At 51.4% G+C, this 23,756-nt stretch overlaps 11 protein-coding genes across 11 annotated transcripts; 8 read left to right on the top strand and 3 right to left on the bottom strand.

The window, feature by feature from the left end:
- Window positions 1-69: 69 nt before the first annotated feature.
- On the top strand, window positions 70-2,164 carry HETIRDRAFT_326628 (uncharacterized protein; the record flags this gene model as incomplete). The annotated part of the gene is made up of 17 exons (XM_009552278.1): window positions 70-137; window positions 206-287; window positions 342-355; window positions 417-512; window positions 573-579; window positions 636-653; window positions 710-735; window positions 799-824; window positions 881-918; window positions 989-1,085; window positions 1,136-1,151; window positions 1,217-1,259; window positions 1,312-1,412; window positions 1,469-1,515; window positions 1,702-1,782; window positions 1,843-1,867; window positions 1,915-2,164. The coding sequence occupies 17 exons, from the start codon at window positions 70-72 to the stop codon at window positions 2,162-2,164; spliced, it is 1,035 nt and encodes a 344-aa protein (XP_009550573.1).
- Window positions 2,165-2,765: 601 nt separating this feature from the next.
- On the top strand, window positions 2,766-4,142 carry HETIRDRAFT_105757 (uncharacterized protein; the record flags this gene model as incomplete). Its single annotated transcript, XM_009552277.1, has 3 exons — window positions 2,766-3,436; window positions 3,696-3,723; window positions 3,780-4,142. The coding sequence occupies 3 exons, from the start codon at window positions 2,766-2,768 to the stop codon at window positions 4,140-4,142; spliced, it is 1,062 nt and encodes a 353-aa protein (XP_009550572.1).
- Window positions 4,143-4,317: 175 nt separating this feature from the next.
- Window positions 4,318-4,761, bottom strand: HETIRDRAFT_454434 (uncharacterized protein; the record flags this gene model as incomplete). Its single annotated transcript, XM_009552276.1, has 1 exon — window positions 4,318-4,761. The coding sequence occupies one exon, from the start codon at window positions 4,759-4,761 to the stop codon at window positions 4,318-4,320; it is 444 nt and encodes a 147-aa protein (XP_009550571.1).
- Window positions 4,762-5,054: 293 nt separating this feature from the next.
- On the top strand, window positions 5,055-5,689 carry HETIRDRAFT_52336 (uncharacterized protein; the record flags this gene model as incomplete). The annotated part of the gene is made up of 3 exons (XM_009552201.1): window positions 5,055-5,202; window positions 5,263-5,417; window positions 5,498-5,689. 3 exons carry the CDS (start codon window positions 5,055-5,057, stop codon window positions 5,687-5,689), a joined length of 495 nt encoding a protein of 164 aa, XP_009550496.1.
- Window positions 5,690-6,425: 736 nt separating this feature from the next.
- Window positions 6,426-10,279, top strand: HETIRDRAFT_446209 (uncharacterized protein; the record flags this gene model as incomplete). Its single annotated transcript, XM_009552273.1, has 13 exons — window positions 6,426-6,748; window positions 6,813-7,231; window positions 7,509-7,610; window positions 7,659-7,840; window positions 7,901-8,154; window positions 8,206-8,429; window positions 8,481-8,493; window positions 8,694-8,898; window positions 9,008-9,033; window positions 9,071-9,505; window positions 9,551-9,572; window positions 9,790-10,047; window positions 10,169-10,279. The coding sequence occupies exons 8-13, from the start codon at window positions 8,758-8,760 to the stop codon at window positions 10,277-10,279; spliced, it is 993 nt and encodes a 330-aa protein (XP_009550568.1). The 5' UTR covers window positions 6,426-6,748; window positions 6,813-7,231; window positions 7,509-7,610; window positions 7,659-7,840; window positions 7,901-8,154; window positions 8,206-8,429; window positions 8,481-8,493; window positions 8,694-8,757.
- On the top strand, window positions 6,813-8,637 carry HETIRDRAFT_460500 (uncharacterized protein; the record flags this gene model as incomplete). Its single annotated transcript, XM_009552275.1, has 6 exons — window positions 6,813-7,452; window positions 7,509-7,610; window positions 7,659-7,840; window positions 7,901-8,154; window positions 8,206-8,429; window positions 8,481-8,637. A coding segment is annotated over one exon (487 nt), but the record flags the coding sequence as incomplete, so codon positions are not given.
- Window positions 7,041-8,637, top strand: HETIRDRAFT_479667 (uncharacterized protein). The gene is made up of 6 exons (XM_009552274.1): window positions 7,041-7,452; window positions 7,509-7,610; window positions 7,659-7,840; window positions 7,901-8,154; window positions 8,206-8,429; window positions 8,481-8,637. Exons 4-6 carry the CDS (start codon window positions 8,136-8,138, stop codon window positions 8,553-8,555), a joined length of 318 nt encoding a protein of 105 aa, XP_009550569.1. The 5' UTR covers window positions 7,041-7,452; window positions 7,509-7,610; window positions 7,659-7,840; window positions 7,901-8,135; the 3' UTR covers window positions 8,556-8,637.
- Window positions 10,280-11,806: 1,527 nt separating the features above from the next.
- Window positions 11,807-12,494, top strand: HETIRDRAFT_246942 (uncharacterized protein; the record flags this gene model as incomplete). Its single annotated transcript, XM_009552272.1, has 2 exons — window positions 11,807-11,956; window positions 12,006-12,494. Coding segments are annotated over 2 exons (639 nt in total), but the record flags the coding sequence as incomplete, so codon positions are not given.
- Window positions 12,495-13,639: 1,145 nt separating this feature from the next.
- Window positions 13,640-14,032, bottom strand: HETIRDRAFT_326463 (uncharacterized protein; the record flags this gene model as incomplete). Its single annotated transcript, XM_009552271.1, has 1 exon — window positions 13,640-14,032. A coding segment is annotated over one exon (393 nt), but the record flags the coding sequence as incomplete, so codon positions are not given.
- Window positions 14,033-15,994: 1,962 nt separating this feature from the next.
- On the bottom strand, window positions 15,995-17,835 carry HETIRDRAFT_421218 (uncharacterized protein; the record flags this gene model as incomplete). Its single annotated transcript, XM_009552270.1, has 4 exons — window positions 15,995-16,237; window positions 16,434-16,920; window positions 17,063-17,382; window positions 17,416-17,835. 4 exons carry the CDS (start codon window positions 17,833-17,835, stop codon window positions 15,995-15,997), a joined length of 1,470 nt encoding a protein of 489 aa, XP_009550565.1.
- A 617-nt stretch (window positions 17,836-18,452) lies between these two features.
- On the top strand, window positions 18,453-22,961 carry HETIRDRAFT_460499 (uncharacterized protein; the record flags this gene model as incomplete). Its single annotated transcript, XM_009552269.1, has 9 exons — window positions 18,453-18,525; window positions 19,382-19,887; window positions 19,944-20,198; window positions 20,270-20,584; window positions 20,644-21,124; window positions 21,196-21,524; window positions 21,578-21,613; window positions 21,669-21,719; window positions 21,780-22,961. The coding sequence occupies 9 exons, from the start codon at window positions 18,453-18,455 to the stop codon at window positions 22,467-22,469; spliced, it is 2,736 nt and encodes a 911-aa protein (XP_009550564.1). The 3' UTR covers window positions 22,470-22,961.
- Window positions 22,962-23,756: the final 795 nt, after the last annotated feature.

The following is a 23,756-nucleotide window of genomic DNA, read 5'->3' as shown; positions in this document are numbered from 1 at the left end:
TGAGCCCTGTCCACAGCGGTATTCATTGAAGCACTGTTATTACCTCGATCCACCAGATCGCTCACAACCATGCCTTCTCTCATTCCGCTAGACGATTCGCTTGGCGCTACTTATATCGGAGTGATCGTGTCTACTGGGTGAGTTGGCTCTTCGACGAATTCACTATTCTACTTCAGCATGACGAAACCGCTTTGCCTCTGTCCAGAATATACGGGGTGACCTGCCTACAAGTATATTTATATTATACACAACATTGTAGCAACGATGGCCGATTCCTGAAAGCTTTCGTCAGTTCTGTTCATGACCGTTTGCTCATTTTTCGAAACTAACATCCTTCTCAGGTTGCCATTTTGACGTAGGTCCATCACGTCCGCTCCGTGGGTCTCAACAAACATCACACTCTCCTTTCTTTCCAGGCTCCTCGACACTTTTCACGTCGTGCTTTTAGCGCACTTTATGTATATCTATACCGTCGCCAATTTCGGGGACTATAGGGCCCTCGTCCCTTTGTGGTAAATATGGTTCGTACTTTGCACGCTTGGTCTTCGCATTGACTATCTTTGCTGCAGGAGCTTCTTGGTGCGTGGATTAAGCCAACGACTCGGCTATCACTCTTAACTAACTGACTTTTGTAGATTGAGTTTGTGATAGGGGTACGATCTGTATTCAGCCTTCCATGTAACCTTCGATCAATGTTTAACGCCGACAGGATCTGTTGAGTGTCTTGGTTCAGATGTGAGTGTTCTTTGTCAGTCTGAGATATCGACGGCTCTGTGTTCGCTGAACTCGTCCCTTTAGCTTCTTTGCGTATCGGATATATTGCCGTGCGTCTCTTTCTATCTACTTCAAACATTTGGAACGAAGACTGACATTCTTAAAGTAAGCGGGAGACGCACACTAATACCACCTGCCTCTATAGTATGTGTCTGTTGACTTGGTATCTGCGCTGTCATTAATCGCCTGCGCAATGCTTACAGTGCATTCTGAGCCTCGGACATCTATGTTCGGAACTTTAGATTTATTGAGACGACCCAAGGCTGATGAAGTCAACATCACGACAGCTGGCGCGCTCGGTGAGGTCTTACGTCAATACGATCTTCGTGTCCTTATCATCCGTCGTTTTCGACCTTTGCAGGCTCCACGGTCATTGGGTGTGATATTTCCGTCTGGGCTCCTTTCATCGCTCGCCCTCACCACTGCGATTCGTCGTTTACAGTTTCCGTGCTCCAACATTTTTTTCTGAGCGCTCCGAGATTCTGGTCTCGTTACCCAGTACATCATCTTTGAAACTCTACTGACTTGGTATACTAGCTGTGGACCATCATTTCAACTGCAGTAGAAATTTCTTGTGACGTCCTCATTACGGGGTTCATGATCTTCCACCTTCGCAAGTGCCGTACGCAATTCGAAAGGTGTCTCTCCTTGTCTCACCCTTGCAACCCATGCTCGTCGACTCATTGTTCATCAGAACGAATCGGGCCATCAATCTACTAATTACCTACACTCTGAATACGTGTGAGCGTCCTCTGCATTTCCGAGATAACACTGGTTGAAATCCATTTACATTGAAGCATTGCTAACAACGTAGTAGCGTTCTCTCTCTCACACACGATCTGGCTTCATGTTGATTATTTGTGCAGGGTATTCGCTATCACTACACTGATCACGGTAAGATAGGGGGCCGATATCCTGTGCTCTGAGCAGCACTGACTAACCTTGTTAAGTTCTTGACATTACATCAGTCCCTCGTCTTCACCGCGTTCTTCTTCATCTTGGTCCGACGTGCGTATTTTCATATTGCTTTAGTCACTTGTCATGCAATCTAATTGATAATTATTCTAGTCTATTTCTGCTCGTTCATGTCTTCGTTCGTCTATCTTTTTCTGTTTGATTATCCTCTGACCCGTCCTTTAGCTTGAATTCTCGAGACTTCGTTCGACAAGAGCTCAACAGCAAACAAGATGAAGTGATTACTCTGTCCAGATTTGCTGCAGCGGAAGCGGGAGTATCTTTACAGAGGGAGGACACTGTCGGTAGATCGGTGGAAAGTCACAAAGGGTTTGAATGCTCATCTTCGAAGTTGCATCATACTGACGATATCGCTACAGAGGATCAAACCAATATGTTTGACCGTCTCCCTATTGGTCTCCTCGATGCTCATTAGACACATGGTGCGTTCACTGGCCTTAAGAAAAGGTTAGTTGAAGTCAAACACTGTTTCCTCCAGGGTTCATGGATCGCCGTACATTTTGTCCTGCAACTTTGTATTTATCAGCCTACTTCCCAAATCAGATGTTACCGGGACCTGCTAGTGAGCCTAAGCACCTCTTGACACAGTAGCAGCTCGCTACTGGCACATAGCTGTACAGCGATGACGGTACAGTTCCCGAAAACGGTCGAGGTTTGAGGCTCGACATCATATGCAGATGTGGATGCCACTCTTTTATGACATTGATGGGCTGTATTTTGGTGCGCAAATGATATATCTCACGTAGAGAACGCCTGACAACTCTCGGAATGAATGCGTTGCTCGCTCACGTCACATACGACATCTCACTACATACTGTGTGCCGGTGTCGTGCAACTCGTATGCTTAGGATCTAAGGCAGATTTGAATAGGGACTAGGCTCACATTGAGTCCCATCATGTGATGGGACACCTGCCAGATCTATTTTATCATTGGTTTTCTCACCAACAACCTTGTTTGAATGCATCGTACTCACGGTATGCGTTCTTCAAACAGTATTTCTGATGATCAATGTATCATGCGGCTCCCCTCTCTGCCGAACCCCCACCCTGCTCGTGTCCGCCCGTGCAACGACGCCGCAGACGACCTTGTGCCAAGCGGCATTGCAGCGCTCCCGCTCATCTTACTCGACGAGATGCGGTCGCGCACCCTTCTATCGCGCGCGCTCTCCCGACTACTCACTCCCCGGCCTGTGCGGCCGCAAAAGCGTGCACCCATCCGCCGCACACCCACCCTGCCACCTAACCATATGCACCCATCACTACCCTCGGCGCCATTCGCGGCCTCGCTCTCCAGAGCTTCCAAGCGCGGATCAGCATCCTGTGCAAGGTACGCCTGCTGCCGATCTTCCTCCGTTCACTCCTTTGACCTGGTCGCACACGCACACGCGCACACACTCACGCACGCGCATACATACACAGGATCACATTTGCCTGCTCCAGCACCGTCTCAGTCGATATCATCAACAATACCTCTGCATCCCCTTTGCCTTCCTCGCCTCCCTCTCCCTGACCCTGCCCGCCCTCCGCACACAGCCGCGGCCCGCAGCCCGCGAGCGCTGGCAGCAGGCCCCGGAGCATGGACCGTCACGCGCGAGGGGTCTAGTCCATGCGCGCGGGCCCGCGTGTCAGCGCAGGACCTTGCTGGGCAGCGGCAGGTGCCAGCATACATCGCGATGAGGTGGTGTCAGTCAGTGTCCTGCCGTCGGCGCAGCATGGGGTGGGGCGGCATATGCGTGTGTGCTATTTACCCGGTGCATTGCTTGCTTCCTCTTTTTCTCTCTCTTTGTTCTTAACACAATGCTGATCTATCCTGCGTGCTGCTTCGCAAGCAGCGGCAGGATGCATGTAGGTTGCAGTGGAACTGCTGAAAACTATTGCCTCCGGAGCTCGCGACGGAGTACGTGTTCGCCATCTGGGGCGCGTTTGAGCGCGTGCTTGTATGCCAGGCGTATGGAGTGGCTCCAGGACTACGCAGTGAGTACCTCCAGCAGCAATGGCTCCTCTGGCAGCATCAGCACAACGGCTGACAGCGAGTCTGCGAGTCTTACCTCCCCACCACCGTTCCCCTGGTCTCCTCACTCTCAAAACCTGCTCTCAAGGCCAACCTTGGCCTCGAGGCAAAGGTTGACGCAGAGCGCGCAGCCCATATTGATGCCAAGGCCTGCCGCCGCAACCTTTCACAGACGCTTGGGCAGACATTGGTGCGCAGCTCTCTCTTCCTCTTCCACTCCTTTCTCCTTCTCCCTTCCCCTCTCCTTCTTTTTCCCGCTGTCCCTGCCTTGCTGACTGGCACCACAGCAATGGAGTCGCGAGACACTGACACCAACAACGACGAAGTGGCGGACAGCAGCGGTGCAGATGGAGGGCAGGATGACACCATGTTCGACACGTAGCACGGGAACAGGTGCTGCAGACTGTGGAAGGCAGCATGCACGCGTGCCACACTCAACGTATGCCCCTTTCGCTGATGCTCGCACTCATGTATTCCGTGACAAATGGGACGCTAATTGGCCGCGCGCTCTCTTCTCATCTGCCCTCTCTCACCTGCCCCACTCTCACCTGCCCCACTCACCTGCCCTTTCCCGGCTCCTCGTGGAGGGAGAGGCCGGGGAAGACGGCGGATGTGTCGGGGGCTTGGGGGCGGGGCTCGTCGTGGCCGCGGTCGCGGGGGGAGAGGGCCGTGGCAACGGGGGAGGCGGAGATGGACTCACGGCGGGCGAGGGAGAGGTAGAGAGCCATGTCAACGTCAAGTGTGCGCTGGCGCTCGCGGACGTCGGGGTCGAGGGGGTTGTAGCCGCGGGTGAGGGTCGGGGAGTAGCGGACGTGGGAGGCGCGGTCGCCGTCGACGGAGGCGTTGCGGCAGCGCGTGGGCGAGCCGTCGCGATCTGCGATCAGGGAGCGCGGCGAGGACGAGGCGTTGGGGATGTCCTGCGGGAACGACATCGCGGGGAGCACTGGAAGGCAGAAGGCTGCGCCAGTGTTGGAGCTGGAGACGGCCGCGGTGTCGCGCATGAACGCACGTACGTTGTGCTCAGGAGCTGTGCTCGGGTGCTCGAGTACAGTACAAATGGCTCGTTCTGGAGGACGGACATTCAGAACGACACGAGAAAGGCGAGGGCCGCAACCTTCGCACCTACGCAGCGGCTGCAGCTGGAGTGCGACGTCCTGTGTGCTGGGTCTCGCAGGACAGGGCCAGGTTCGCATGCACGCTCTCTCCGCCGCCGCCCCTCTGCAATTTACGTCACACGCCCCGCCGTCACACCCGTCACCCCCTTGCCAGCCCTCCGTGACCACGCCGTGACAGCATGGCTCCCCACCTCGGCCTCGCAGCCGTCGCCTTCGTCTCCCCGCAGAACCACCCCATCCTCGTCCGCTCCTTCTCCCAAACGCACGACGACCTCCTCAAGTACCACTACATCGCACACACGAGCCTCGACGTCGTCGATGAGCGCAGTGCGCGCCCCTCTTTTTTTTTTTGGCTGCTGAAGCGCTGATGTGACGCGCACGATCCAGTCGCCGCCGCGCCAAAGTCGGTAGAGTGCTACCTCGGCTTCCTCTACTCCATGGAGGACGTCGCCGTGTACGCCTACATCACCCCGCCAAAGGTCAAGATCATTCTCGCCCTTGCCCTTACCGACGCCGTCGTCCGCGACGCAGACATCATCACCGTGCGCCCGTCTCCCGCGCTGAGCCTTCCACCCACGCGATCCTGAAGCGCTTTCTCTTCTTCATCCTCCCCCCGCTGCAGATCTTCAAGGCCCTCCACCTCGCGTACTACCGCTCTGCCGCGAACCCCTTCCTCAGACTCAACCTCGCCCCCGACGCCGCCGCCGACCACGGCACCCTCCTCCTCGCCGGCAGCACCCGCTGGACTGCCTTTCGCACCCGCGTCGACGACGTCGCGCGCGCAGCCGGCGCCGTCGCCCTCCCCAATGCATGATATTTTCTTTTCCCGCCGATGGTGACGTGCGAGCGAGCGAGCGAGTGAGCGCCTTTGTGCGTCCGGTTCTTGCCGACTTTTCACGTCGCAGACACGCCCAGGCGCTATCCGTACTGTGTGTTTTAACGAGCAAACGCGCGCGAACCTACAGAGAGCATCGCTCGCCTTCCAGTTGACTCGGCTGTCTCCAGGACGCGGCAGTCGAGACAGATACGAGGCGCACATTCTTCTCGGCCAGTACGTATTAGTCGCACACGCCCCCAGTTCATGTCCCCGCTTTTCCTGCAGAAATAAATCAGGCGCCCGTGGCCAATGGCCATTTTGAAAGCTGGAGCTGACATCGCCCCGAGAAGCGTCGGCGCCGGGCTGAGTTCCAAGTCGCGGCATTGCATTGTAATGCTTCCTCCTATCGGCGCTCATTGACCCGCGATATCAATCCCAGGCCGCCAATCGGCATGCGCCCCCCCTCAAGATGTATTGCGCACGTTGTCGTTTTCAGGCGCTTCGTTAAGCTTCATGCATGCTCGCTATCCCCGCGCTGACGACCAGAGCCAAGACTGTTTAAAAAGGCATTGGAGTGTACACAAGCTCATCTGCAGGCGGGTCACACGCCACGCCCTCTCTCAAAGGCGGCACGACACAGTGCATCCTCTCCCAACCCGGCTTTCCGCAGCCCACCCCAGCGCCGACGTCCCCCGCCCACCGCCTCGGGCCCGTGCCAGGCGCAGGCATCGGCATGTATGCGACCCGCGCGATCGCAGCGGGGGAGCTCATTGTCTCCGAGCGCCCGCTCCTCGTCGCCTCGGGCGCCTACCACTCCCAGCTCCAGCGCAATGACACGATCGCTGAGGCGCTTGCGCGCATGTCGCAAGACGGCCGCGCGGCATACATCACGCTGTCCAACGCGTACGATGCGGCCGTGCCGCAGCTCTTTGCGATTTGGCAGACGAATAACTTTGATATGACCCAACATCTGCACGCGGCTGACCCGGAGATGGCGGCCGATGCACGGCGCCCCGTCACCACCATCGGCAAGCTCATGTCAAGGATCAACAACAAGTGCGCTTCATCCATCACCCCACCTACTCCCGAGCGCGCGGCGCCAGCAGTTTCTGCGCACTAGCTATGGCTTCGCATGCGCGGACCCTGCGGCGGCGGACGCGCGGCGCGCGCAGATCCTGCAATGGGAGCACCTACTCGACGACGACGACAGCGGCCGTGGTGGCGGCGCCACGCTGCCCGACGACCACCTGACCGCGCCTCTACTGGCCGTGCTCGCGCTCATCGAGGCAGAGGGCGTGCTAAACACGCAGTTGCACCTGCTGACGCTCAAACGCCGCGCTCGCGCTCGGGGACCGGGACCAGCTCGCGGAGTATGCCGCGCGCTCCGTGCGCGCGGGCGCGACGACAGTGTATGTGGCCCCGCGAAGGACGGAGAAGATGGCCAGGGACTTTTCGAGCCCCGGTCGGTATCCGTTCTGGAACACGCGCGTGAAGTACCGCGAGCCCAGCCCAGCGCAAGGCTGACGCGCCCGGCACGACGTCGGTGTGCGACGGGGTGGGCGTATAGGGTGGCTGTATGGCACGCCGGCTACGACGGAAAAAGCTGAGTGGGACGTCTCGGATGTATTTCCTTCTATTGTAATACCGTGCATCTCCTCGACGCACGCAAGGGTCGCGCATCGTCGCGATGTCCGATGGCAAATCCTCGCCTCGAGCCATTTGGTGAGAATGAAAGCTGCATGGAAAACATAAGGTTCAAGGTAAGCCATAGCCCTGCACGGCAATCGCATACGTGGCGTCGATTCATGTGCGGTAGGCGGAGTACCAGGCGAAGTGAAAGGAAGGATCATGGAAGCACGAGGAACCGCTGGCGCAGGGGCATATGGATCGGCGAGCTTGGATGACGAACTCTCATACGGTGCGTGTTCACATTTTCGAGCATTGGCCAGCAAGTGACAGGTCAAAGAGCGCTCGCCAACAATGGCAGCTGGGCCATGGAGCCACGCCTCAGAACAACACTTCTAGTCGAAAAAGCTGTATTTGGCCATTGCACGGGTACATATCATAGGCCTGTCAGCGGCCAGTGCATAAGCACACGAGACGATGCACAATGGATAGCCAACCGTCGCCAGCATCTTACGTTCTTCGGCAAGCATGCTACGCAGCCAGGAAACGCGACATTTGCCAATATCTTTCGATGCCTCCCAGAGCCACATTGTGGCAGTAGCCGAGTGCTATATAGCCTGCTTCACTGCACATCACCTCACGGACTCCCCATCATTCCACTTATGGACGGCGTCAATAGGTCAACTCTGGATACTCGCCAACCTTGACAAGCACCAGAAGGCCAGCTTGGGCAGACACGAAGAATTCTTCGGTGCAGCTCTCGTGTTTCTCGACAACTTTCTTTGTTACCGCCCGGTCTACCTCGCTGACCTTGAAGATGTGCAACTTCCTGAACTGTGAGTGAGCATATGTCCTGACTTTCGACTTGCCTCTAACCTTCATGAAAGTGGCGGACAGGCCCCGAGTGCCACTGTCTGTGCCACCGAATCGCCTTCCGGCACATCCCAGAACAAGCGTAAGTCATCCGATGGCTCTCTTCCAGACCGCGATGACGGAGGATCCCATCCATCGAAGCGTGCAAAGCAAACCAGCATTGCTGCTAAACTCGCGCTCTTGTCCTACTCAACCACGGCGCCTCTCAGCACGCCGTACCTATCCCTCTATGGCAACCGTGAGTGATCTGCTATGAAAACGTAAGCAGAAGATTACATTTTGCATACAGGACCCCTGGAACGGTTCTCAGATACTCAATTATATATATCATCGTCTAGTATCCGATACTCGAGGGCAGACTTGACGAGAGACAATCCAGGGGCAGCAAGCATCAAATTATAGATTAGATATTTGTTTATTGATCCTCAATTTCAAACCAATAAGCTAATACATTGGTCGAGGATGAGCTCAAAGATATGATCAACACCCGGTAGACATGTAGACTCGTACACGAGCTCGGCGATGTCGCGCGCAGACGCGAGCACAGTGATGCACTGGTCGACCATATGGTCCGGGCACGCAGAGAGGTAGAGCACGCTGTGGGCGGCGGTGCGGCAGCGGCGCCTGACACGGATGAGGGCGGAGAGGTCGTGCGGGGCGACGTGCATGTAGACGAGGCTGAGCAGGATGGGGAACATTTTGCGCATGTTGCGGAGGATTGAAGAGAGAGTGTGTGCAGGGGCGCATCCCCTGGATTGTCTCTCGTCAAGTCTGCCCTCGAGTATCGGATACTAGACGATGATATATATAATTGAGTATCTGAGAACCATTCCAGGGGTCCTGTATGCAAAATGTAATCTTCTGCTTACGTTTTCATAGCAGATCACTCACGGTTGCCATATCCCTCCTACCAGACGAGCTTGTTGATTGGATTTGTACCCATCTTCCTGATCACGTCAAAGTCACCTTATTTGCCCTGACATTCCACCAACATTGGCAAATTGGACGCCACCACATCAGGTCCCGCATCAAAGAGTTGTGTAACTGGGCAGGCGATCGACTCATCTGCCTCGGGAGCTGCACCGGGGACCTTCCGCCTGGGCTACTCACAGCTGCCGAGGAAAAAGAGTTGGAAACGGGCTATACATCTGCCGATGAACTAATTGACGAGAGCGACGATGATGATGACGACTATGATAAAGACGGAGAGATCCACGAAGATGGCGGGAGCCGCGAAGACAATGCGAAGACAACGCGAATTAGCTTGTATGAAGTTGCGAGAAGACGCTTCACGGAACAAGTCAATACTGACTTGTATGTGATGGTGAATGGGAGATCGATTGGCTACTATTCAAATAGCCGCAACGACTGGGACTTGCTTGTGAGTCTCTTATACCCAGAGTACGTGCACACGAGGCATGGCGTACAATCGCGGACACTCGGACCCGAGGCGGTCGGTCTGCGCCAGGTGTACTACGAGGTGCACTTGAGGTGGCCTTGAGGTGCACTTGAGGTGGCCTCAAGCTGAGCGTGCAGAACAATGGGCTGTCCTGCGAAACCTTTCTCGGCACAAGTATGTGCATGGCAAGGCACTCTAGGAGCTCAGGGATCGCAATCATGGACACGAGGATAAATGGGCTGTGAGTAATATAATGTTGTTCGGGTTTGGCGAGGTGCTCGGCTTGCGCTCATTCTGGTCAGAGACTGAGCAGGGATCAGAGTATGACTGGGACTATTGCCATGGAGTATGGGCTGGGCATTGGTTCGATATCGTTCTGGAGCAAGATCATGAAAAGGCAATGGAAAGGAAGGAGTGGACGGATGTGAGCAAGAAAGTATTAGCAGAGATGGTCAAGGTATGCCAAAAAGGATTTGAGTAAGAAACTTGTCGGTTGGTGAATTGCTGGTGTTTGACAATTGTTTGTATCTGTCTTCAAAAATAGTTGACATGGAGAACAACATGTCTGTATTGAACAGTCGGAGGGAGCAATGACCATGTTTTATTTTTTCATTGGTTGCGAGCAGAGTGGCACAAACTTCACTCTGACATTCATTGTTGTAACAATGAGCACTGGTCTAAATCCATAGATAATAAGCATAATCTCTGTCTATCGATTGTCTTTACTTCCACCATCTAAACGCTATGATTTTCTAATGCACGGCCCTCCATGATTTAACATTCCACGATCAAATATACTGACTTGCTTCCTTCCAATCCTCATGACAATTTTGGCATCCCAGTAGTGAATGTGAGATGCACTATCATATCCTTATCAAAACATGTCATTCCGATTCCAGACGGGGATACAATAAATCAAGACTGTCCAATTACAGGGACAGTCTTATAGGCATCCTCTAAGTACTTGATGTCTTCATCAGAGAGCTTTACATTGAGTGCACCTAAGCAAAGCGAGCGGCGAGCACCCATATCAGGATCAAAAAGCCCCAAACACACTGATTAGATCTTTCACCTTTTCCAGAAACATCATCCCAACGATGGGTGCTGAGACAGCTATGCAGAGGCGAGCCCAAATCAGTCAATCCCTTGTGACGGGCCAAGAAAGCAACCCACTGTCTTTACTAAGGACCCAGGCGAGCAAAATTTGGGCCATGCTGATGCCATGTTTCTTTGATAATTCCTCGATGCTGCACGTTGTGGTCAATCGCCATATCACTGTCCAAATCTGATGACATACCGGTTCACGATCTCCTTTCCGCCCAAACCATCTCAAAGATAAAACTCATGCCAACTATATGCAATGGATATATTGGATGCGGCTGCAAGGAGTCCTTGAACACCTGCAAGTGCCCGCAACAAGTAAGAAATGGGCAGAAACGAGCGGAAACCTGCAGAAACAAGAGCTAGAGAATTAGTGTGACATTGTGTGATAAATCATGACAAAATATGACACGTATGATCATCCCTGTTGGAATTACTCTTTTTCTGGGGTGAAAATCGGTAAAGGTTACTATTTTTTTGGCCAGGTTTTGAGGGTTTCGACGGGGAAACATCTAGTAGCGCTTCCTGGGGCCTGCGAGAGTGCCTGTAATCAAAAACACTCAATTCCCACTGCCTATCTCCCTCAAGCCTCAGTGTGTGCAAAACAGATACCATCGCTATCTGATCAAGCTTGAATCCGATCTAAAGACAATCAAGCATTTTCAATTGGTATGTATACCCTTTGCAATCGCCCACCACTTGCTCTTGTTTGCAGAATGCCGCCACTCGCTGATGGGCCCATATACTTACAGCACAATTAGTCTGCATACAAATTAGATGCTTTGGCGGGGGGTCCAGCGACCTGCCTTATTAGGAAGGTTGGCAGGAGACGGCAGGGCAAGAACAGATAGAATTCTGTCTCTAACTTAAAGGGGCTCACGTGATTTTTCTCGAATTTGTTAGGAGACTTAGGGGCCAAAAAATACACTGTTTTCTCCATAATCTATTCCTCCTTGAACATGAATGGCTGGACATCCCCCGAAGGGATTCTCTACATTAAAGAAACTCTATGCACTCTTTTACCTTGGCCAAATGGTCCCCACAACTGGCAAGTTAACAGTACTGCCAATATACTGGAAAGAAATAATCAGTTGGTTATTGCTGCTTACGGCGAAGGGAAGACAGCAGTTGCATACTTACATCTAATCTTAATCTCCCATTTGTCAAAGAAGCCTCCGAGATCCTTGCTGCTCTTTGTGAGAAGCATTCAGTCAACTGCTGTGGTCTTGATGATCACATCCCTGATTGATGTCGGACTGTGTCAAGTGAGTCTTAAATGCATCAGCATAGAACATGGATCTGACAGGTGAGGAGGTGGAAGAAATGTCAAGGATGGGAGTTAGAGCAGTCTCGCTAGACAAGGAGACAGTGAGGGAAGCACACCAAAAAGGCAAAAACCTGCTAAAGAAGGTTAAACAAGGGAAGTGGTCGGTTATCATCATGTCTCCAGAACGGCTGAACTCACCGGAATTCGAGAGAATTGTACAAAATGAATGGTTTAGGAAGCTTCTTGCTTTGTATGTCATCAACGAGGCTCACGTTGTCCTTGCATGGGCCGCAGACTTCTGTGAAGCCTATGGTCAGATCAACCACGTCATTGCGCGCATCCCTGTCGGCATTCTTGTCCTGGCAATGAGCAGAACACTAGGCTCAGAGGCCAAGACATCTCTCACCAAGTTTCTGGGATTTTATGATGGGACATATCAGACAATCCAAAGATCCTGTGAACAACCCAACCTACGTATAATATTTAGTACACTCATGCATGGACTTGGCGGGAAGGACTTCCCTGATATTGCCTGGACTGCCAAAAGCACAAAAAAAAACAATCATTTTTTGCAATACCATTGATCTCGGCTATCACGTCACAACCTACTTGCATTGCTTTGATCCACTGGGGCCTACTCAATAGCGCAAAATTTGCACCTATAATTCATTGATCTGGCCAAAGGACAATGCTGAATGCCTGTGGGCTTTTTGTGAGGATCCGGACACCTGTATCGTGGTCTTAACTGTGAAAATTGCGATGGGTGTGGACTTACAACAAGTTGATGTTGTCATCAATCTCGGCATGCCAGCATCGGTCGCTGCCATGATGCAGCAAATCTGTTGCACAGGACGAGACCCTTCGAGGGATGCGACAGGCTACACCTATGTTGAGGCATCTGTGCTGGAGACCGCGACATCTGGTGGTCAGAGGCGTGCAGGCAAGTTGACAACAAATGGGCACTTATCGGATCTGGAAGTAGGTTATGCTGTGAAGACGTGCGTGAGCATGGGAACAAACAGGTGTTCAGATGATACGGATATGGTGGTTAACACGAGAACAAGGAATAGGAAAGCTCACGATGCAGAAATGCTGAAGCTTGTCAAGGCTCATGCTATAAATGGCTGTTTGGTGGCCGAGATCAACCACGTGTTTGGCAGTACGCAGCCTGCTTGCCATGAGGCCTGTGTCAAGGCTCAACATTGTCTACCTTGCTCGACTTGCATCCGACAACTCGTGCCTCGTACCCAGATTACAAAGCTGGGGCAAGCCTCCTCCTCAACCTCACCCAGCATGCCGCATTCAAACCCCATGGCTACAAGTCAGGAAGCAGCAGCCCCAGCAACGGACGAGATCATTTCACAGGTGATACCGGTAGCCTCTGACAACACATCTCTCTCGACATACCCCCCTGCTTTTGACAAACCCGCTCCAACAAGGGACTTCCCGATCACTGCTTCAGATCAAGCTGCCTCAATATATCTGCCTACAACCTCAAGACAGCATACCACATCCTCGACAGACAGCGCTGATATGCTAGAGGTGGCTCTAAGTGCCGAGCACAACACCAAAACAACCTCTAATGCAAGGGGGTGCTGGAGCTAGTATCTAATACACAAGGAATTGTTAGTGATGACTTTAGAAATCGATGGCGTACTGAGGAGCAACGGGGAGTATGAGATTATAGCGCCCGAACGGTTTCGGGACTGCGCCGAACACCGACCGAACGTTCGGTCGGTCGTGTCGGGGATTCGGTCGGTAACGAGAAGGTAGTGTCGCGACCGACAACTACGTGCTTCAAGAGCCACACGGGACTCTGACAATAGACGAGGGAGGATGGGGGTACGAGCGAAGAGACGAGTACGAACGCGAATGAGGCCGAACGACGAGGATGACAAGTTTTCGGGAGTCGATGAAGACAATTTCGATGGTTGAGACGAGTGCGAATGAGCTCTGAACTGTGGGGTGCGAAAGCTGGTTTATTCCAGAGTTGTATGTAGGTTTTTATAGTAAACTGAGCCCCTAAGTAAAATATTAAACAAGAAATGAGAGTAGATGTCGAATGGGCGCCAAGCCTTAGCGATCAGAGAAGATAAGGAGGTAGGTGAGATGTCCATATGGGTTCCGAAGGTGATAAGGTAAAAGGTAATCAGTGATGTCGAAATCCCGAACGTTCGGGATCCGTCGCCCGAGTGTAGGTAGCAGGAACAGGCGTTGGAGAACCAATGAAAAATAAAGAAGAGGTATCGTACGACCAGGGTGGCCAAGCAATGGTGTAAGATTGCGTTTGACCGACCATGCGGAAGTCGGGACGATAAGTGATAAGGACCGACCGACTCACGGAGGACATCGGCCGATATGGAATACTGGCTCCGATCTCGTACACACCTATCGTAACCCTCCTGTGCGGTCATGATAAGTACGTGAAGTGTGGGCGAACTGACCCAAGTGCTGCCGAATCGTCCTTCGGTGGCTTGTCGTCGGTCGGGTAGGGACCGACCGTGTTCGGTAAAAGTCGGCGTCTTCGGTACTTGTCTAGCACTGTTCGGTATCTCCCCAAAGCTTCCCGAATCCCTTCCTCGGACCCTAGCGCGGGTGCATGCTCATCAGCGCCATCTGCCCGAAGCTCATCTCTAAGTTGCGCATCCATACAGTGAGAGTTTTGGATAGATTATATCTTACTAGATGGATGAAGAAGGATGGCCCTCGGTACATGCTAGTGCCCTACTGGTGCTACATGCCTAATGCACAGCATCAAGCCATTTTTGACAATTTCCATCTAATTCGTGACATCAAGGACTTGCAACAATACTTGGAGGGATGGGAATTCTGGGAAAGCGATAGGAGGATGCTGTGGGAGGGTATCCAGGACCTTAACGAACAATACGACTGCATGCATGTTGTGTGGAAGAGACAGGCCCTTGCTAGAAGAGCCTAGACGTTGCAAGAAAAAGCGGCTAGAAAGATGGGTGTGCTAGCAGGCGAGTGTCCACATGGCTTTGCAGTGGAATGTCACTGATCATTAACATTTGCTGGCTTGTTCATTCAGCGCACGCACCCACAGTCGAAGAGGATCCACTCGCAAACAGGATCAATCTTGCTACGACCTGGTCAGCTGTAAAAGCACGGTACATTCTTGCAATGTGCCTGGGTATTCAGCAGTCTACAGACCACTTCATGTCCTCCAATACGCCCTCTGCGCATGCATGCATATTCAGTGTTGTCATTGCTCCCCTCACAATTGTGGGCATATCTACCTCAGCGTGCGCATCTGACATTGTCGATGCCCAGCTTGCAGTCATGGGCAGTTCGTCTTTAGCGTGTGCATCTGGAATCATTGACCATCTGCTCGCAATGGCCGGCTCATCTCTGTCACTGTGTGCATCTGGCATCGTTGACGCTCCGCTTGCAATTGCATATACAACCCCCTTAGCTGTGAAACCACGGTATGATCACGCAATATGTGAGGGTAGGCAGCACTTTATTAACAAGTTTATGTGATCTAACAGACCCTCATGGCAGGCAAGCGCCGTTCTCGAGAAGGTGCTCGTGAACGCGGCTCGTCTGCCCATTGTACCATCCATTTTTAATCCACTCTGTTGTCAGCAAGACCAAGCAGACGTTGAAAACCAGCCGCCGCCCTCTTCACTAATCGGCCATCCTTCGCAATCAGGGCCTCAGAAGTGTTCCCTCCCTGGCATCTCCGCAAGTCCGATTAAGTGTTGACGTATTCTGAGTTGACTGAAGGGTTGTGACCTGATGTGGCACCATGTATTCATACCCATGGGCTGTTGCCGATCACCACATGGCCATCGAGGTATGAAATGGGTGTGTGTAAATAGTTAGTGCCATCTTCAATGTCATTAGGCAATACTGCCTGCTCCTCCTTGACAATACCCTCCAGACCTTTTGTGACGTAGGAATACAACTTCCCGCCTTCTCCCAAGTTGCGGTACCCATCCACCAGGTTATCCTGAGTATGAAATCCTAAATCTCGACCTTCTTGTCTGCAATGCAGCTTATGTTCCTGACATATCTAGATGACGAGCCTTAGCTTGTTGTCAATGCACTTATTGGTATGGTGCAAGCTCCGGTCTGCGAGATTGACTGCTTTTTCCATCTTATCGGAGAGGCACATGAAGTTGTGGATGTAGATCGACAGCACATCACGATACCATTTGTCCCCAAATTCCTTCCCTTTATGCTGAGCAAATTCTTCCAGGTACTTATTGAAATGTTCTTGCGTCAAATCCAGCTCATGAAATTTGCCCGCTTTTCCCTACAGATTGACCAGCCAATTGTTGAAGAAAGCAATCCGAGTGGTCTTTAGATACTTATAGGTAATGTTGCAGAAGAGTTTCACGAGGTAGGTGGTGTATTTGGAGTGGCCAGATCACAAGAAGGTGAAGATTCATATCTAGGGTGAGCATCCTATGGTCAGACATTGGCAGGAAGCCACTAAGCACGATACTAACCTTTAGAACTTCCCAGACTCGTCCGATATCACCTAAGGTGACCGCATGACAGACCTCCAAAAACCAGATGCCATCTCGCATCAGAAGAATGTTGTTTACCAATGCCCAATCACTTCGGGAATTGGGTGACTCATGCTTTGATTCCTCAAGCAGAGAGCCGGTATCCAAACTCTCTGATTGCAATGCGCCGCCGTGATTGTTAAGATCACCAAGCAATCTCACAGATTTGTCAAGGTTCAGTTGTATGTCTCTTCCCGTTGTACTGGAATTCATGCCATGTATTCCCCAGGTTGGTCTTATGGGTGCATTAGAGTACCATGCGCCACCCACTAGCTCAGGGTGCGGTGCACACATATATGCATCTGTAGTACAGTATTGTTTCACCAAGATGTTGGCATCATCGAGAAGTGCCGTCAGGCATGGCAGGCGGTTTGCGACAGCCAGGGATTCAAAGAAGGCACTCAGATTGTTGGTCCCCAGGTAATCCCTAATAGTCAGTGAATCAAAAGCGATCGAGACTAAGTTGAAACAAAGGCAGTAATTACCCCCAGCAGTCAAGAATGTGACCAAGCATAGCAATATTCAGCAGCTGCATACTTGGATAGAAATCAACCTAGCTCAAATTCAACGGAATAGGACTTAATGTTGCTTGCGCTAGGTAGCCCAAGGTAGATGGGTCGGACACCTCGTGGCTAGTACCCCAGTGACACTGGAAGATCCGGATGAGGTTGGTCCATTTTGTATGCCATATCTCAAGCACTGCATGCACAAATTGGAATGACCTGAAATCACCCTCTTGCGCAGATAACAACTTTTTCACCTTGTTGATGCCTTCGAAAGTTTTGCCATCGCCTGTGAAAAACAATAACTTCCTCCCGTAAGTCTCTTCAGTGATTCCTAGCTGACCCAAAAAATTGCTCAATGCTGCCGTCATGCCTTGCATAGATACCTCATTGGCATCATTTGTCCCGAGTAGCTAAACCACAGTATGTCGTTTTGGATTGATTTGGTGTTTGCATGTCTGATCATTGAACATGTGTCCAAAAGCATCGCGGTGCATGGCAAGGGCCGGCACATAGAAGATCAAGGCATCAACCCAATGAAACCTCTTGACAGCATGTATGTGCACCCAGTTGATATGCTTCTCTAGTGCTTTGATCATGAGAGTGAACCATTTATTTTGCTTGCAGTTTTCTAGCAGGGGGGCTAGCTCAAATGCTCCTGGTGGGCAGTCCTCCATCTGGGCCGCTGTTGCCCCAGTTCCCACAATCATCTGAGCTTCTCTGCCAAGAGATGGATTCCAAAGTCTCTTGTAAGCTTGTATGTTGTCGAGCACCACAATGGTTGGTTGACCGTCAGTGCCGACATTGCGCAACACCTCATGCGCCTTCCAAGCCATCATCTTGAGTGCATGTGTCACTGTTAAATATGGTGTGCAAGCTGCCAAGCGACTGCCCACTCTATACGTCGACTGATGGCCCCTCTGTGCAAGTAGAACAATCCCTCATAACAATGGGAAAAGGTTTGCCCATTGATTCTTCTTGAGTACTAATGCACTGATTACATTTGTCAGAACCTAATCCTCGAGCATCAGCGCTATCTTCTACTAGCCGTTTAAGAATCCATGCACTTATATGACAGCTTGGGCAGTACTCCTCCGACTCAATATCATCCTGTTTCTCTTAGACTGTCTCCTCATTCACCACCTCCTGATTTGATGTTTCTGAGTCCTTGGCTGACAAGTACTAACCTTTATTTGGGTCCAACTCTGGAAGTTTTCTAATAAACTGACTTAAAATCCTCCAGGTCACTGGAGCTACTGCTTTGTATTGGCTCACCAGCTTCTCCATGGAGAAATGCTGAATGGTATCCCAGGATATGAGTGGATCTAGTGATCGGGATTTGGCTTTCTTTTTTTTCGGAACTGTTTCTGCATGATCTGATTCCTGTCTTTCCCTTTCAAGGAGGTTCTCGTGTGCTGGCTGTGTTACAGAGCTGCTTGTCACATCAACATCGAGGATGCCATCATCTGAAGATGATCCTACAAGGTCCACCAAATTGTCGGGCTCTGTTGCTGCGCTATCTCCGTGGGGTACGTGGGTCAACTCCTCTGCTTTTTTGGCTTCGGTTTGAACATCCTTTCCAGAGGCATGTACATGGAGGCCTGACAATGGCGACACAAGGTCAGTGGCCTCGTATGCAATCTCATTTCCAACAAGCTTGAGTGCCCATGTCAATATTGCAGGCTGTGCATGTGATATCGTGTTCAACTCCGCATCCACTGAGAAATAGAGACTTTCATTGCTATGGTAGGGTGGTGGGATGCTATGATGATGATTGTATATTCCTCAAACAATATTGAGAGGCTTGTGTTTGGTGCTTCCAGAGAGAAATTTCTTGAGGTACTGGCACTGTGAGGTAGAAATATCAACATAAATATTTTGTCCCTTGTCATTGCAGAATAGGCGGCAGAGAAATTCACCCAGTGACCACCCAGTAGATTTTATGGCATTGAGGATATCTTGCATTTTTCTTTTGGGGGACCGCCAATCAGCAATTGGGGCCTTTGTATGAGTTGTATTCTGGCTGCCTGGTGTCTGTGGTGTGCCATATTGTCTTGTAGGAGTGCAAGGAACCCTCCAAGTTGTTTGCATCTTGAAGGAAAAGGCTCTGTATATTCTTTGTAGTTATCCGTAGCTTATCATTTTATTAACTATGGCACGTGAACGGCATGTAGCGGCATCGCCGGCATTGCTCAGCCTGAGTCGCCTAATGACATGAATCATTTAGAAACAGCCGAGGCTGGACCTCCTGCCAAATCATCAAATTTGTGTGCAGACCTTATACACAGAACGACTGTCTTCTGTGTAAAGGTCGGCCACGGAGACTACAGCACAATTGCATTCAACGAGCACAAGCTGATACTGAGATTAAATTTTCTCTTGCAGTGACATCCGCCTTGCATCAAACCCCAGGCCCTGACTTTAAGAAGATGGCCAAAGACGATGTCCAAGACAGCTTCTGGACTATCGAGACCAACACCTTTCTAGACCACGTCCTTGGCTGGAAGACCGCTGACAACGACGTCCGCAATGTCCTCCACACGCTGAACTTGTCTTCAGCCCAGTGGCTTTCCCTACCGAAGGTTCCGAAGCCAGAGAAGGAGCTCTACTCTTCGTTTGCAGATACTGCCAACGCAATCGTCGCTGCCTGCAGCGCCACTAATCCCATAGTTGAACTCGCGCTTGACATCTCCTGGCAAGCGAGTCCTAATAAAATCCCGAAGTCTCTTGACCGGTGGTCGCCGCAGATTCGCCCTGACTTGCTTGCCGTTGTCGGACTAAAGGACGCCCCAGATGAGTTTAAGAGACTCGACACACAAATTCAAGATCTTGAGCATCAACTGGGCTCTGGACCGGAGGAAGAAGCTGAAAAGGAGGAGTTGAAGCTTCAGGTGCGTCCGTTCTTCGATTTAAATACAGTTAATTCGGTCTCATCGCTTTGTCTCAGCGAAAGGAGTTGCTGAAGAAATGCGAGTTATGGTGGTTGCGTGTTCACGTTCCCGTTGAGATGAAACCGAAGGACAGTGAAGAGGAGATGTTGGAAGGGATACTCCAGCTCTGCAGCTACATGCGGATGGTGCTCGCCGAGCAACTGGACCGGCGCTTTGCTATAGGACTTCTGTTGTGCAAGTCGAAGCTCACAGTATGGATGTGCGACCGCTCTGGTTTGGTCGGAACACGCACCGCGATCGATATCCACGCCGTACGTTTGTGTTCTTATTCGTTCTTACCCGCTCTAACGGGACATCTATTCATTTTTTCCTTTTTGCACAGGAGCCTAAGAAGTTCATCAAGGTCATCATATCTCTGTCTCGTCTTAATCCCTCTAGGCTCGGTTGGGACACGACGATGCGTATCTATCGCATGGAGACGGCTACATATCACTTCTCCACAGACAAGGACGTGACCGTCGACTACTATGGTGCGAGCCCGCATGAGACAACTTGGGCTATACAAGGTCCGAGATCTGACGGAAACGAGGGCGAAGACAGGTACTTGACAGTCAAAGCTCTCAGTACCGTGCGAGCGCAGGTGATGGAAGGTCGAGCGACGATTGTGTGGCTTGTTGTGAATGAGAGAACCATGGAGGTGAGGTCTCTCGGGGTACATATAATTGACTGATCATATGTACTGACCTGACATGCTAGCGGTTTGTGCTCAAACAGTCGTGGCGTCCGGAGATGTCGCAGACTAAAGCAACGTTCCATAAATCCCTGTCCAAGCCGCCCTCTTTTCACATCTGCGATATAGTCAACTCAGTCGACATCAGAGTCATGGATGACGAGCAGGGAGGCATGGTGGTCGACGACACGGCCAATCACATTCGTCGCGGCGTGGAGGTCCGAGCCTCTTCACTCAAGAGAAATAAGTTGCCTAAAGATCCCGGAGTGTCCGAATTACGCTCGACCAAGCGCAAGAAGCCGGAGCTCGATGAGTCCCAGCCCCATGAAAGCTTTCTTTACGTTACATCGACTTCTTCCGAGGTCTTGGAATTCTCTGTCATTGCCGACGGACGATCGGCGACAAATCGCGTCTTGACGCGCACTTTGATGCGGACGTACGGGTGGCCCATCAAGTTCTTCAAAGACGTTCCCGAGCTTGTCAATACCCTAATCGATGCTGTGAAAGGTGAGCATCCTTTCAAGCTGTCCGAATCTTATGAGCATTCTGCTGGCACCGTATTGACCGCCTTTCTCCAGGACACCGCGATTACTGGTTTAGTCTTATGCTTCATCAAGACGTCAGCACCGGCAACGTGCTTATCTGTCCCAGGTCTGATGTCAACGTCGAAGATACTTGTGGTAAACTCATCGACCTTGATTGTTCGAAAACATCGGACACACGCGTAGAATACCCAGCACCAGGGCCTCCCGACAAGGACACGGCTGGATTCCTTCAACTCCGCTGGCAGGTGTCCGTAACCGACGAGGCCGCTGGCATCCTCATCGCTCGTTACCCATCAGATTTCTTGATATATATAAACGTAGCTCTCAGCATGAATCCGGACCTCAGAACTGCTAACAAAAAGGTGATTGATGTCGTTTATTCGATCATACTCCAGACACTGACCCTATGACTTAGCTGACAGCAGAAGATCTCTTTTTGGAAACACCTTTCGTGAGCTTTTATGCTGAAAATCCGACCGGCGTCTCTACTCACTGCTGTCCATCAGGATCGCCCTCCAGCTTGGGATGGGCATCTTCTGCATATAAGACATAAGACAGTGAGCAAACACCTTCGTCTATCTCTCGACTTTCGTCTGACACCAGATATTGTGCTCCAGGGCACCAGGGCTTTCATGAGCGCCGAGATTATATATCTTTCAAATGTGCGTTACGAAGGTACCGAGGCGCTGAGGTCGACGGGCCGGGTTGTCCACAGCGTCATTCACGATCTCGAGTCTTTCTTCTGGGTACTTCTTTATCTCTGCCTCACGCGTGATGGTCCTGGCGGAGGACGTCGAATTGAGCTCTCCATCAATGAACCTTTGACCGAAGAGACCAAGCCGATATATGCCGCTGTTTACTGTCTATTCGACTCCGAGGACGATCACACTCTATGGAACAACAAACGGCTGCTCTTCAACAACCCTGACGACCTCGACGAAATCATCCTCAAGTGCATACACCCGTACTTTGATTCTTTGAAGCCTCTTATCTCCAGATGGTGGAAGACCCTTCGCTTTGGATACATGACCTACAATGACTATGTGGCGGGAAGCCTACATGACCGCGTTCTCACGTCCCTCGAGGACGAGCTCGGGAAGATACAGTCGAAGTCTAACTTGCATTCAAATTTGGATGCTGACGAGGTTGCGCGCATGGAGAACAAGACAGATAAGGAGATTCAGCGAAGGAAGGACGACCTCGAATTCATTCAACTCCGGGTTCGCCAACTTGACGAGAGCTTAAAGAGACAATCGCCGCATGCGGGGCAGCAGAGACTGCCTGCGACTCCGCTAAAGGATAACTGAGGGAACCGACAGGGCTCGGACCAAGCACCGGTCTGGGATTCGACGTCTCCGAAGGGGAGGTCGCAACATCCAGAGACGTACACCGGTACTGTGCCCGGCTCTCCACCCACTCCTCCGCCTCAGTTGAAGAAGGTGCGAACGGGCAACACTAGCGCTCCATCGTCAGGACGTCATTAAGGCAGGTTTGTAAGTATTTACGCCCAATGAGAACACCCTCAAATGTGAATGAATGTGGCCGAGTCCCTGCGAATATGAGTCAGCGGGTGGCTACTGCAACGCATGAAAACAGATAGGGTCGCATAAGTAGCATCGAACCGAGACACCTGACCATCGATGCGCCAGTTAATATGCCAAGTCTGTTCGAGGCGGAGGGGTCAGAGCAGATGATGCTCTCCTTGCCCACTGTCCTATTGATGAGGTTCGGCTGTGCAGCTCATCGTTAGCTTCATATAACGTGAATTCGACAGTCCTAATCTCACATCCTTGAACTGCATGTTTCCGAGTTCCCCAAGCTTAGCGACCGTGTCATGAGCAACTTCTGTTGGTACGAATAGTCGCACCAAGCTCATAGTCTCAGAGACTGATGTGTGTGCTACTTCAGTCACTTAGAGACGGTTTGATACATGGAGATACGAACAGAATAAGCTGGGATATTCATTGACCACAGGGGTGCCCATGGCGGTAGAAGAATTGTAGATGGAGAGTTATAAAGAGAGATTCTGACGATGCGAGGAGGCACGCTCTTCACCAGCTTCAATGTTTGTCCGGATTCCGCAGGCTTTTCAATTTTTTGTCCGTGCTCAAATTGGCCGCAATCAGGTATTTCAACCTTTTCTATTCGCACTGATTGTCGGCAAGCGTCAGCATCGTCCCTAGACTACATTCGCTAGATTTTCCTGCGCTGAGTCGCTGACAGAACCCGACCAGGCAAGGCCAGTCCCGAGTAGTCTCTGTTGCTGACCCTATGCGCAGAAAATATTCATAGGCCAGTCCCAGCCAGGATCGCCTCATTGATGCACACAAGTTTATGCACTATTTTCTTCGTCATTAGGTACCGCCGACCCATATTTAAATCTGCTGCTGGCTAGACCTGGAACACATAAGACGCTGTGCTCTCTAGCTAGGGAATATGACTTGAGATAGCCTCCACGACTCAAGTTACACCGAAGACATGTAACGCTCAAAGCTTCTTCTAGGTTTTTATGTCGTACGTCGTCGCATCTTGTCCTATTTCCACACCCCCTTAGTTTCCATGACAATGTTTGCAGCGCGACGCAACCACACACC

Source organism: Heterobasidion irregulare (genome assembly GCF_000320585.1).
Source record: "Heterobasidion irregulare TC 32-1 unplaced genomic scaffold scaffold_10, whole genome shotgun sequence".
In the NCBI taxonomy this organism is placed as follows: Eukaryota; Fungi; Basidiomycota; class Agaricomycetes; order Russulales; family Bondarzewiaceae; genus Heterobasidion; species Heterobasidion irregulare.
This window is presented reverse-complemented; position numbering and strand designations above follow the sequence as displayed.